Source organism: Corvus hawaiiensis, chromosome Z, assembly GCF_020740725.1.
Source record: "Corvus hawaiiensis isolate bCorHaw1 chromosome Z, bCorHaw1.pri.cur, whole genome shotgun sequence".
NCBI classification, from domain to species: domain Eukaryota; kingdom Metazoa; phylum Chordata; class Aves; order Passeriformes; family Corvidae; genus Corvus; species Corvus hawaiiensis.
Genome location: NC_063255.1, coordinates 60,873,613 through 60,887,704, shown reverse-complemented (window position 1 = coordinate 60,887,704; position 14,092 = coordinate 60,873,613). Strand labels below are relative to the sequence as shown.

General features: G+C 36.9%; 1 protein-coding gene across 8 annotated transcripts in view; it reads right to left on the bottom strand.

Moving 5' to 3' along the window:
- The window catches only part of BNC2 (basonuclin 2), a 349,514-nt gene that overhangs the window by 120,259 nt on the left and 215,163 nt on the right, over nucleotides 1–14,092 (bottom strand). For all 8 annotated transcript variants that reach the window (XM_048291108.1, XM_048291106.1, XM_048291107.1 and 5 more), the window contains one exon: nucleotides 538–773. In XM_048291108.1, coding sequence (XP_048147065.1) covers nucleotides 538–773 — 236 coding nt within the window. The remainder of the gene's footprint in view (nucleotides 1–537; nucleotides 774–14,092) is intronic.

Sequence of the window (14,092 nt, the reverse complement as noted above, 5' to 3'; positions counted from 1 at the left end):
ACCTGCATTCAACACTTTATTTAAAGCTACTTTTCAAAAATGGCCTTATAAAAAAGGTTTCCTGTTTATACATCACACTGTAGGGGTACTTTCCAATATAACCATGATCACAACTCCCATTTCATCTATACCTTTTAGATATCTTTCTAAAGAAGGAAAGAAAAGATGATGGAGCTGCTGACTTGCATCTTAGTTTCTCAAGTCAAACAGTAGCCCTTGAAAACTTGCCAGCTGCCTTTGATGGCCAGACCATGCTTGCAGGTAGCTAACCTCAATATTTGCAGTATTTAAGGCATTTCCTACAATAAACATAAGCAAGTACAAATAAATACTATGGTATGAAGGCACCTGTATTTTTTTAGCTTAGGAGAAATTGAATATTTTATTTTGCAAACACCATCATTAGGCTTCAACATGCCAGACTAAATTCACTTCATATCCTTCTACCTCTTTGGGTCTGCCATCACTACATCCATACATCAGCAACAGAAATATCAGTTAACTCAGTTTGAAAACATGCTTTTCTTTATTTCCTACCTGAAGAATGTAGCCTCGAACATAGTCTCGAAGTGTCCAGCCTAAGCCATGTAAAATATGCAACACCTCCTCTTGCTTCAGTACACTGAAGAGTCTGTCAAGCAGTATCTTCAGTCTCACAGGCACAGCCTGAGTACCGTAGAGCATCAGGCTGCTGATGTCAAACACAACATTGGACTGCACAATCTCCACTTGGGTTGGGTGGTAGAGGTGCTGAGTACTAAGTTTGTCCAAGGCTGAAAGAAAAGAGGTCAAGTATAAGGAAAGAGCAAAGAAAAGTCAAGAAAACAACTCCAAAGAGTCATGTAATCACATCACATTTGGCAGATACACTTATTTTCCAGAGAAATATCACCTGGATGATTCATAGAAATGTAGAATCACAGAATAGTCTGTTTTGGAAGGGACCTTTAAAGGCCATCTAGTTCAGCCCCCTGCCATGGGCAGGGACATCTTCGACTAGATCAGATTGCTCAAAGCCTCATCCAAACTGATCTTGAATATTTTCATGGATGGGGCATCTACAGCCTCATTGGGCAACCTGCTCCAATGCTTCAACATTTTCATCAAAACTTCTCCTTTATGTCTGTTATCTAGATCTACTCTCTTCTTTTTAGCTTAAACCCTTGTCCAATCATTACATGTCCTTGTCAAAAGTCCCCTCCCAGCCTTTTTGTAGGCCCCCTTTCAGTACTGAAAGCCCACAGTAAGGTTGCCAAAGAGCCCTGCCCAAGATTCTTTTCAACTCCTTCCCACGCTGAAGGATCCCAGCTCTCCCAACCTTTCCTCACAGGATAGGGGCTCCATCCCTCTGATCACCTTGGTGGTCTCCTCTGGACTTGCTCCAACAGGTGCATGTCTTTACTTTGCTGAGGACCCCAGAGCTGGACATACTGCTCCAGGTGGGGTTTCACCAGAGGAAGCAGAAGAGCAGGATCATCAACCACACCCTGCTGGCAATGTTGCTTTTGATGCAGCACATTGCTGAGTCATGTTCAGCTTTTCATCCACTGAAGTTCCTCAGGTCCTTCTCTGAAGGGCTACTCTCAATGAGTTCATCTCCCAGTGTGTACTCATGCTTGGGATTGCCCTGATCCAGGTGCAGCACCTTGCACTTGGCCTTGTTGAATGAACCTTATGAGGTTGATATGAGTCCACTTCCTCAAGCTTGTCCATGTCCCCCTGTATGGCATCCTGTCCTTCTGGTATGTCAACTGCACCACTCAGCTTGGTGTCATCTGCATATCTGATGGCCTCACTATGTCATTGATGAAGATATTAAACAGTACTGGTGCCAGTACAGATTCCTGATGGACACCAGTCATCACTAAAGGATCCTTTTCTACAGATGCAGTCCAAAACAACCCTAATTTCCAAAGGTCACAAGTAATTTTAATTGCTATGCCAGAAGGGTTCTCAGGTGAGACTCAGACGGTACAATACTCATAGTTCAAGAGAAACTTATGATTAACTAATGACCAAGACTGAAGCAATGCCGAATTGAATGGGACCGTTAAAGGTTAGATACTTAATCTCTAGAGGAAAAAAATGAAACAGATACTCCCCAAACTTCAGTCTTTTAAACATGTTAAAACTAAGGCCCCTGATTTACCAAAAATTTAATCATGAATTCACTGCTACTTGAGCTGGCTAGTTCTTTTCACTTGGCTTTATGAATTCCATGTTAATCACTGTGATATGAATAATTTAAAGATAAGGAAATTTTGCAGGATGAAGGTAAATCTTATCCCCTTGTGAAGTTAAAAAAGATGGAATTGCATATGACATCATGCATTTTACTGAGTATCAATGTTTAAATTTAATTTTATTTCTATTTTATGAGCTATGTTGCAGCACCTAAGCTTCTCACTGCTTTTTTAAACAAAATTTCTGAGCATTTAAAATAATCTTATAGGGACTTCTCCTGTACTTGTTTCTTCCTCTCTTACGGTCACTAGAGATTTCATGTACTCTTGATAAATTGCTTTCTTACATCCAGAGCGCAAAGGCCCTTATCATTTACTTGCTGGGTTCATTCAACACGTTCACTCCAAGGACTACATTGTCAAAGAGTTCCGGTTTCCTCATACTTCATTTCTTGCAACCAATTTGTCTGATCTTTCCTAGTCTAGTGGCTAAGTCAACTTTGAATAAATAGCTTTAAATATTAATTTAACATTCAAACAAGATAAGAAATTGGCAAGCGTAGGGACTTCAGTCCTATGTCTCTCCACAGGACATTTATACTGCAGAATGTGAAGAGTGGGATTTTTGCTTCCAAAAGCTCTTCCAAAGTACTTCAGCTATGTAGGCTTCATGGTGTGAGACTAATTTTTTTACAAGGTCCAAGGAATGAGATTTGATTGAAGCTTAAACAGGTTAAATATTGTTCTGCCTTCCCCCTCCCCCCGCCCCCCCTTTTATGTGTGATCTTTTTCTAAGATGGTTATTTTGCTACTACCATTATAGATGTGTCATAAAAGTTCTCAGCTGGAAAAGCCAAGAACTTTGATATTGTTATTATGCAGGTTGTGCTGTACATGTGGTGGTAGGTATATATGTGTGCCTGAGGGACTGAGCAACCATTCAGGAGAAAATAAAGTTGTTTTTTTTTTCAAATACTAGCATTACTCACAATAGGAATGGTGTTAATAGATTAATTATATAATAATTAAATAATAAAATTAAATATTATTAAATAATTAAATAATATTAGTGTTAATATTATTAGTAAGAACACCTTCTACTAGACTATTGAAATTATCTGGATCACCCTGAGCTTTTCAACTTCAGTCATACAGAATGAGAATAGGGTCCAAAGATGTTAACTGGCTTGTCCAAGTTTATGCAAATTCAGACCAGAATGAAGACATGGACAGAAGTTTCCTGAATACTTAGTGCTTTTTAATGACTGAATCATACTGTATTTCTAATATAACCTGGTATTTGTTTTTGTTTCTCTCTTCTTAATGGTAAATACTATGCCTGCAGTGAAGAAAAACAAGTTCTTCCATCAAAAGAAGATGTGTCATGCTGAAGATGTTAAGATCATTATTCTACTGTGGTCTAAGTGAGAATGACTATAAGACATCTTTAGCTAAGAATTATTGGGTGGATTACAGATCTAATAGCTTTTAATTTCCGTAACAAGGAGATTACAAAACTCTGTGGACATATACACCCTTCATGTAATGTGACCACTCTGAGGATAATAGCTTTGGAAAGGTTAAGGTGGAATGGAAGAGAGGAAAAGTAAATAAAATCTTTTTAAATAACTAAGCACACTCTTTGACCAGCTGATAGAAATTTTTGCAATCTAACCTGTGCTATTCCATTCAATTGCAATATTTATTTTTTAGCAGCATTATCTATAGACATCTGCTTCTCAACACACACACACACACACACACACACACACACACACAAATACTAATTAGTGTGATATTGGAATAACGTTCCAAATGGCAATCATATTATCTTCAATTTTGATTTGTGGCCTTAGTATGCATATTACACAATAAACAAGCAGTGAATTTTATCTTTTCCAAGTACAAGTCAGGATATGCAGTAAAATGTGGAATTTATAACACAACAAAACATACCTTATTGCATGGGTGCATAAGAATATTTGCAAGCTAAAAGCAAGCCTCATGCTACATGAAAATAAAAGGGTTGTAAATGAAGAGAAAGGAAACACAGTTGTGTTCATATGGGAAATAACAGTACTGTAAGAATCTGAAACTCTTTCTGAACATTTAAAATTTATACCCCCTCAAATTGTCAGAAGAATGAAAATCCTCACTCTGATTTGTCATTTATAAAAATTTCCTGTTTCTTTAAAAGAGATTGCTAAGGATGTAGCTAGCAGAGAAAAGTTTTGTAGTATTTCTCATTTCTCCTCTGGTACCCTTAGTGAACTAATGCCAGTGTTCTAGGTGGATTCAAGACGCCATTTATGTTGATAGACAGACACATTTTTAGGTAAGAGATAAGGAAGGACCTATCTCGTTGTTGGTTTTCTGTAAAGAAAAGAGTATTAGCTTTAGCCTTCTTGACAAATTTCTGATTCTTGTCAAATCTCGGAGTAAATAGTTGTATTCTGCTGTCCTGAATTGTCCACATAATTTCATGTGGATAATGCATTCCTCATCACTTTCTGTTCTAAACTATAGGTTTAATTTATATATGCTAATGAACAATGCCCTGTTTTACTAGTGAATACATTCAAGAGTATCTGCAGTAGTTTATGATTTCATAAGTGGTTAGGAGGCTTCAAGACTAAATATGCTATACAAACGAATATACTCTATCATACCTGAAAAATGATGTAAACTGATGTGCCTTTATTAACAAGTTATCATTGACTGAATATCGCAAAGCACACATTAAATGTCCCTAACTGGTGCAGCATGAGGTATTACTCATACTTTGTACAGTTTCAGTGGGATCAAAAGTTCACCCATACATGCTTGTGACATTTTAATTGTAACCTGCACAATCTTTTCCAAAACTGATGGGATTGGTTATGTGCTTAAACTAAGAAAGGTACCTTTTCTTAACAGGGCAATTTAACTCTTAGCACTGCCCTGATAGTCAGTCTGATATTCGTTAATTCAATATACATGAAAAGGTGTTCTCTGATACAGCAAGAAGAGATCTAACAAATCTTAAAATCACATATTTGCTGAGCAATCAACATTTTCATGGCCTAAAAATACCCTTGTGTTTTACTCTAACACTCAGTCACGTAATGTTTCTGGGGTGAATTCCCAGTTTCAAGTACTTGTTTCAGAAATTGAAACTGATTAAGAAAGGGAGGCCAAAAAGGGTTGTATAGAGAACATTAAAGAAGATTGCCTTACACAATGAAAAATTATTTACTGGATAATTAGTTCAGGAATTAGGAACCTTTCAACAGTGTTTTTCCAACTCTGAAGTATCAAGTATGCACCATAATAAGTGAGAATATTTCAGCTGGAAGGGACCTAAAATGACTATCTAATCTAACTGCCCGAGCACTCCAGGGTGATTATCAATTAAACCATATTGAGGGGGTTGTCCAAATGCCTCTGGAACAGGGAGTGTCTTGGGGCATTGACCACTTCTTTAGGAAGTCTGTGGTTTGGCCACCCCTCCCAGTACAGAAATGTTTCCTAATGTAAATCTGGAACCTCCCCATGTTGGCTTATTCAATCTTCACCTTCTTGAATAGTAAATAAAATCCCCCAGATTTTAGAGAGATTCTGCTCAGTATAATCTGAAATGTGAAAAGAGCTTTGAAATTGTTTCAATGTCAATCTTTACATTACAGCCTGCAGTATTCTTATTATGCAAGATTTCAGCAAAAAGAACTTTGGACATCTTTGCAATAAATCAATGAACAAACTTTTATGTTCTATTTGTAATTTGTGGTTTGTTTTTTTTTTTTTTTAATGTAGTAAAGTAAGGAGGGGAAATGTACTTTATTTATATTTTACTGGAGTTTTGAGACTGTGTAATTCAAATGAAATTAAATACAAAGGATACATTAAAATAATGGACAACTTCTTCTTCAATTTATCAAAATACAGAAAACAAAGAAGGGATTTTTCATTTCATCTATACTGTGCCCAGTTCACAGGCTCAGCTCTGCAAATTTACTCATTGCCCTTAGACCCCTTCCTTCCCAATGTGCAGTGAGAAAGGTCAACCAAATTAAAAGCCATGTGTCTGAGCAGATTCCATTTTGGCTAAGTAAAAGAAGTACAAATATGCAGTGATGAATTTTGTACTTTAGAGGTCTCATATTATTTTTTGAATAGCTACAATAAAAGCATGACATTTTGCCTTTGCTGAATAGAAAAGAATTTTAAATATCCTAGTTTTAATGCAATTGGAGTTGTAAATACACTTACCTCTTGCTAATTTCCTGATCCTAGATAAATATTTTATTACCCTGAGAGGGATGAAAAGGTCTAGTGAAACCCTTTCTTTCAGCTGATTTGCCTGGCTCTGTATCTCAGAACATCACAGAGAAGAGTCTATAGGTTGCAATAGGGAATTATGGATTTCATTCCATTTCAGTGTTTGGGCTCTCCAATATAAGCATTCTGGACTTTCTGGCATACTCTCTAGCCAGTTTCCCAACTTGCCAAAGGGGAATACACACATACAAATGATGACACAAAACTTTACAAATATCATCTTTCTAGATTACTAGATTTGTTCAAGAACAGGAAGATTAAAAAAAAAAAAGTAGTCTTTGTCTAGACAATAACAAAGAGCTTTCCAGACATTTTTAAAATCCAAATAACTGGGCCACTTTTTGCAGCAAAAGAAACTAAAATTAAAAGACAGATTAAATATATAATACCAACATAAAATGATTCCATAATACTGTTGCAAAAATAGTGTGTTGACTGTGGTGAAACAGATACAGTATTATAAATGGCAATGTTGAGCACTGTAGTTTACTCTTGATTTTAGAGGTGAATGTGAACAGCATTATATTTTCAGAGTTCAAGATTTTCTTGTTTTTCATCAACCACAGGAAAAAAAGTAACAAATCCTTAGTAATGATTAAAGTGCTGGAGGCACCAGTTACTACAATCCTAAGAGGTGGTCTAAGCTAATCTGCCTCAGTATGCAGGTTTAATACCACCTCCCACATGGTGTAACGTGGTGCATTTTGAAGGCAGAAAAAATTGCTCCTCAAAAACATCATGCTTAGAAGCTGACTCAGGACAAGAAAAATTGTCAGTATCTACTGAAGAACTCAAATATTTTCGTGGTGCAGGAAATTATCCCATTCATCCCTGGAACAATAGAGTGGGGGACATGAACATATATATGAGTGGGTGAACATCCTGAATCAGTCTGAGTACAAATTTCAGCTACAACATAGCATCCTTTGGTAATCTCTTTTTCACTTCTCTCTTCATCGCTTTCACAATTTCTTCCATATAGAAGATAAATGTTCACTAAGACAAAAGATCATGGAAGGAGAGTAAGTAGAGAAATTCTGATTCATAGGTAAAACCATTTTTTTTGTTATGCCTTTTATTGTATTTAAAAACTAATAATGGAAACCATTTGCCAAATGCATTGAGTCTCTGACAGAGGGACACATATGTGATCTACTTATTTACAGCTTGCATGTACAGATGTTCACACTTAGTAAAAGGATTCTTAATAGCATTTTAAAATTAAACATGTGTTGATAATAGGTGTTTCAAACCCAAACAACACAGCTACTAAACTGATACATGTTTTCATGCCTCACCATGCCTCATGCTCTAACAAAACCCCCCCCAGCACTTCAGTTGCATGTACACAAAATAAATGTTATTAAAGACGACTGAATGAAAACTTTCATTAATTTTTCTGTCTGTGATCTGATTCCAAGTTAAAACATCTAGAATGCTACCAGGTTTATGTAGCCAAAAGCAGAACCACAGTTTGTTCACAGACATTGCTTGCTGTCTGCAATTTTTTTATCCCTTTACAAAACTTTGAACCCCATCCAGCTTTGACACACTGCCTCTTCAGTTAATAACTATCAAGTTTCCCCTTGTCTCCTGTCTACTTTTCTTTGAGGCAATTGCGCACTCAGCACCCCGAGATAATCACACACATCTATAAGATAAAAGCAATGGCATTAATGTAATTGTCTGCCTTTCTCTCTTTAGCCTAATCTTTTTTTTCCTTCAGTTTTGACTGCCTCTGTGACACCTGTTTTTGTCTCCTCTGATCCTACGACAGGTTTTCCGCTGACAAGGTTTTTGCCTGACAGAGATTCTGCCAGACAAGAACATAATAAAATATGAAGAACTGCTTGTCAGAGTTTCTGCCAATGCTCACATGAAATGGGGGGGGAGGGGGGGGCAAAATAAAAAGAATCCTGATTTTTTTTTAAAGGGACCCTATGCTAGTTGCTTTTGGCCTGTCAGGAAAACAGCCTCCCTGGTCAACTCCTGCAAACCGAACAGGTGTCTTCCTTTATGTTTTCTTTCTATAGAAAAACATTTTTCTTTGATAGTAGAAAACATTGCAAAAAAAAAGATTGAAAAAAAAAAGAAAAAAAGAGCCCCAAGTTGTTTCTCCCAGAAATTTAGGTTAGATCTAAGTTTATGCAGTGGTACCTCAAAAACATGTCTTTGATCCAGAACTGGCCATCTAAATTAATAACAAAAATAAAATGGTAGGCTTTTTCTCCCCCCTTCTTGTTCACAACAAATTTGTTTAAAGGAACATGCTATAAAGAACCTTCATCCCAAGTTCTCAGAAAAATTTCTGGGCTAGAAACTTCCTGCATAGGCATACTGCAGCAATGAAGACACCTGACTACTGGGACCAGAGCAGGGAAGATGAGACAGTCTCTTCTGTGGGCTTTGAACCTTGTAGTTCTCTCTGTCAGAGTGTGTATGGATGCCTATGTAAAAGAGGACTTCAGCTGATTAATCTGATGATTAGTGATGGAGAAACACATGTAGATTAATCATCTGAGCATTCCAGCACACAGCTGCTTTTGTGTGTGTTGGTATCAGCAGTCTCCTCAGCTACAGAGAGCAGCTATGGATCCCATATGGAGCCCGTGGTGTCACAGTCCTCAATGCACCAGTTCTGCCCACCAGCCTGGATTCTGAGTCTAGGGGTCCAAAACCCCTACTAAAGCTGAGGCCTGGACCTTCACTTCCCTCCTAAACTACATTGTAGATGTGTCTGGCTGCAGTTCTGACTTCTAATTACCCTCAGACCCGTGTTACAGCCTGGTCTTCAATCCCATCTTTGGCCGCACCTTCTTTTGTTTTTGATTGAAGCCTGTGGATGGACCCTTAACCTGACTATATTCCCTTGCTATGCCCGAGATTGTTAATGGACACAGTTACCAGCATCTCATTCAGTCTACCATGACCTCAAGGAACTGTGCTCTTGGTGCAGGCATGAAGAGCGTTCTCACTGCCTTTGACTGCTGGCTCAGACATTTTGGTTGGACAGGTCCACTGTTGCTGGTCCTTGACACATAGATTAATGGTGTCATTGTTGAAACCTACAATCTATAATGGAAGACACTAAATAAATATTCTATTACTTTGATTAGTCATTCATCTTGAACTTTCCTGTCTCTTGTCTCCAAAGCTAAATGTTCCCTTCCTATTAGCCATTAACATCTTCTTAAAAGTATTCTCTCCTTTAATAACAGTAAGATGGGCTTTAATATGTATCTTAATCATCCTAACACCATTTGGTTGACATACTGTACATAGTCAGACACAAGCACATTTGGGAGTCCTGGACTGTAGTCTGTATTTGGAGGATTTCCATCTTAATCCTAATATACCTCAATTCCATTAACTGTGATTCACAGTTTTACAGAAATTCTAAGTGGGAAGGGATTTCTACAGATTGTCCGGTGCAGTATTCTGATGAAAGCAGGGCTTTAGTTATCTTTGGCTCTGCCAAGACGTATCTTTGATGTTTAAAGGGGGGGAATTCCATCACTTCTCAGGCAACTTATTCCATCTTTTGTGCAGCCTTGAAAACTGTAATGCAAATACCATAGGCACTGCCCACCTGCTAATATCATCCTGTTCGAATGGAGTCCTGTGTCATAGATGTATTTCACAAAGGCAAGCCAAGACAATGGTGGTGTTTCAATTTAGGGTGTAACTCTGGTTCAAGCCTATGATATGCTCTCCCACATGTGCTAAACCACATCAGTTTTTCCAGGAAAACCTGCTGTTCTAAGGTTGCTGATAGCTGAAGGTGTTCAGACCCCGGGAAGGCCGGTTCATAAAAATAGCTCTACCATTCATACACATCAGTTTTACCCATCCCAATCCACGTACTCTGATCATTTCACAAAGGTCCTGTTAAAAATACTTTGGAAAAATTGACTGTAATCAATTAGAATACAATTAGAAAAGTCTCTGAGACTCATGTTATACATTTCTTGTATCATCTTTTCTCTTTCTGAAATCCAGATGGAAATGGGATAATTGAGTAACACTATTGTCTGCTAAATTAATCTGGGGCAAGTGTCCTCATAATGCTATAGCTCAAAATGAAATTCCTCCTAGAAGGTAAAAAAAGCTTTTCTGTTCAATTTCCCATATGCAAAACAGAAAGCTGAGGTAAAGTTACCCATGGTATTATCATTTAAACATCTGAAAGCAGTATGAATTTTTTATTCTTGCAGTCAAATCCCATTTTAACCTTATGAAACTATGTGGAATGAAGTAGTAGGGTTTGTTTCACTTAGAGCTGTTTCAATTTGTGTTCTGCTTAACCTAGTGAACTCTAGTTAATTAGGATGTTCCTATAAACAATTAAGCTTCTTGTAGGATCGTTAAGAAGATATAAAAATTTATGATGTAATAAACTGTAATAAAATGATAAAGTGGTTAGCACATCACAGCAATTCATGTGCAGCAGCATAGGTGTTAAAAGAGACAAGTAAGCAGGTAATGTCACCTAAACATCCTGGAATGGATGCATGTTAAAGAAGTTCACCACTGCTTCCCCACAAATCTGTTGGTCATTTGAACTCCCAAGACTCACAAGATTTATCCTGCTCATTTGGGAATCAAGCAGCCATCACCAGACACTCTTTTCCTCCCATCTGAAGCTATACCATGTAGTGAACTTGTTATCACCCCTTCAAGGGCTCAAGATCATGGATTTCACTGACTGCCTTTCCAAAAGGAAGCTTCTACACTGACTGGAAAGAAGAATTCCAGGTGCTAATTTAAAGTCATTGTTTGTTCCATCTTGCACACAGCGAGTCTGTTTGTTTCTGTCTGGATTCTCTCCTTAAGAAGACAGGGTAAGACATCATTGCTCAAGACATCTCCTAGAATTTTAATCTCTTGGCATTGGGTGTGCTAAATGAGATTAGGCCTTCTCTGTCAAATGTAAATTCAATAATGATGGGCACCCAAATAACAATATCTTGCCCTTTTGAAATACTTTTAGTCTAAATGTCTATGGGCATTTTATAGCTAATCAAGGGCAAACATAATTTTAAAAAGTATATTTCAGAGTTGCCAATTAGTATCTGATGATATTAATGACAATTCTGTGAAAGCATAAAGTGTGATCACTAATTTAAAAGTTTTTCAGAGAATAAAATGTTCACAACAAGAAAATATTTCACTTTTAGTTGTGAATATAGGCCAACCTAGCAGAAACAGGCACTGTGCTTCAGAATGGGTCACAGTCTGTTTAGGGCTTACCAGACACTTGATCAGATCTTAGCTGAATGCTTAACGTCTGGTCAGCTATAATCTCACCTGACCATGTCCAAAGGACATTGGCTTATTCAAACCCAGGAATGTAAGCTAATAAAGTTGGAGAGAAGCGGAAAGGTCTAGCTTCTTCCCAACAGAGTTAAGCTGTCTTGGGGGTGGTTAGGAATAAGAGAAAAAAGTATTTTAAACCGAACAGATTCCCAGGAAAATCCAAGGAGGTACAGGTGTGAACACATGTAAGGTAAAGCTTCTGATTTACCCCTCAGGAAAACATTACTTGACACCTGAGGGCATCAAATTTGCATGAGGATTAAACTCATGACCATATGGTTATATAAGTATCAGCTAAATACAAGGATGAAAAAGGAAGGCTTCTTATTAGTTCTTGGGGCATCTAAGATTTATTTATTTTCTGTCACTTCTGTCTCATAAACCTCTGAAACAAGATTGTTTGTCTTGGATGCCCTAATATCTGGATTTGGTTTCACCTCAGCTTGACTTGCACTAAGGGCGACATCAGAGTAACCCAAAGCAAACACATCATTCTTACCAATGTGGCAGGCTTTAAAACCAGATACTGGGTCAGAGTGCCCACAAGATAACAGTGCATTTTCTCTGCTGCATTGGCTGCTTTGGGAAATCCTGCTGAAGGGAAGCATAAAGGAATGGCACAGGCAGAAGGGGGGCACTTAAAAAAGTGTTTACCAGTAATGAAGGTTAATCTTGTAAGGTTCCTGGAAGCAACTGAGTAATGAAAAATATGCCTCCGCCTTCAGGGTCAAAAGAAAGTTATAACAGATGGATTGAAATGATCTTGTCAGTGAAAGACAAGAAAAGCCAGACTACATCTAAAACAGTTTTACTTTAAAAGTTGTAAAAAGCTAGCTTTCATTATCAATGAGCTGCAAAGAATTACTTGCTAAAAATCTATAAATAACTTTAAAAAGAAAAATTATTTTCTCAAGTAATTTTAAAGCATTTCAAATAATTAAATAAATTGAATGGAAGGAAAGAACCAGTTTGATATGATAAATTGTGACAATTTTTTATATCCTATCAGACAATAAAGAAATAACCCCATTATTTTACTAATAAACTATAATTACATTTCTCTCTTCTTTTTTTTTTTCTTTTTTTTCTTTTTTAATATTTACTCCCTGCTTAAAAATCTCCATTTTTTAAGTAAAGAACAACATGGCAATTCTGCCAGGTTTAGAGAGACTCTAAGATCAGTGACCTGTTTTCATTTTGTTTTATTTCGTTAGGGATTATCTTTGACTTTGCAAACCCGGATTTCTTTCACTTAACATCTTTGGACTGAGACAAATATAGGAACTCAGACAAATTTTATTTCAACACAGCTTTCACTCTCGTCTCATTCCCATGCAGCTCACATTTAATTCTAAACCTTCTTCCTAGATCAAGTCCTTTCAGAAACTTCAGGGTAAGAGAGACATGTGAATTCTAAAATTTCCACAGCCTTCTTCTGTTTCTTTTCTTTATTTTTATTTATTTCCATCTATCCTTCCTTCCCTTTGTTTTCATTTCATGTTTCTTTTACCTGAAAATTTCATGACCTACCATGTAGAAATTCAGAAAAGTCAACTATTCTAAATGAAGTAGTCACAGTCATGTTATGCATCTGACTTTATGACATTCTCTATTTTCTATTGGAGGTCGTTGTTTTGGGGGCTTTTTGTTTGTTTCTTTGGGTTTTTGTTTTGTTTTTGTGTTTGTTTTTGTATTTGTTCTTTTTATGGGGATATTGAAACTAAGTAGAATAAATGTCAGAAATAATAGCTTTAGTCCACTATAACTTATGCCACCTTGGCACATTTTTTTCAAGCAAAACAGTTATGAGAGAAGGTAAGACTGTACTTGATTGGTATTATATTGGGTCTTTTGATCTGTTGGATGAGGTAAAATAAGAGTTTCTGCTAGAAGTATGGTAGTTGTTATTCTGACAACAATGACAATCACAAAAGAAAAAATGCAAAATCAGTGAAATCACCATCCATTTATTGCAGATTTTCTTAATTTCTTTCCTCACAGGCTAAGATACTTTTGCTAGATGAAGTGCATGGCAAGTAGAGTGGGGATTTTTCATTATTTACAATAAATTTTAAGTGATTTTTGTGCTAAAGAGAGTAAAATATCATGACTATCTTCACAGCATAGCATGCTTCTTCTAATACTACAAAAATAGCAGGAGAACAAACCAAGCACTCAAGAAAGTCTTATTTTTTGTAGTCATCTAAGTACCGTATTATTTAAAATCCACAAAATACCAATTGCCTGGGTTAAAATAAATTCTCCTTTAAAAATTG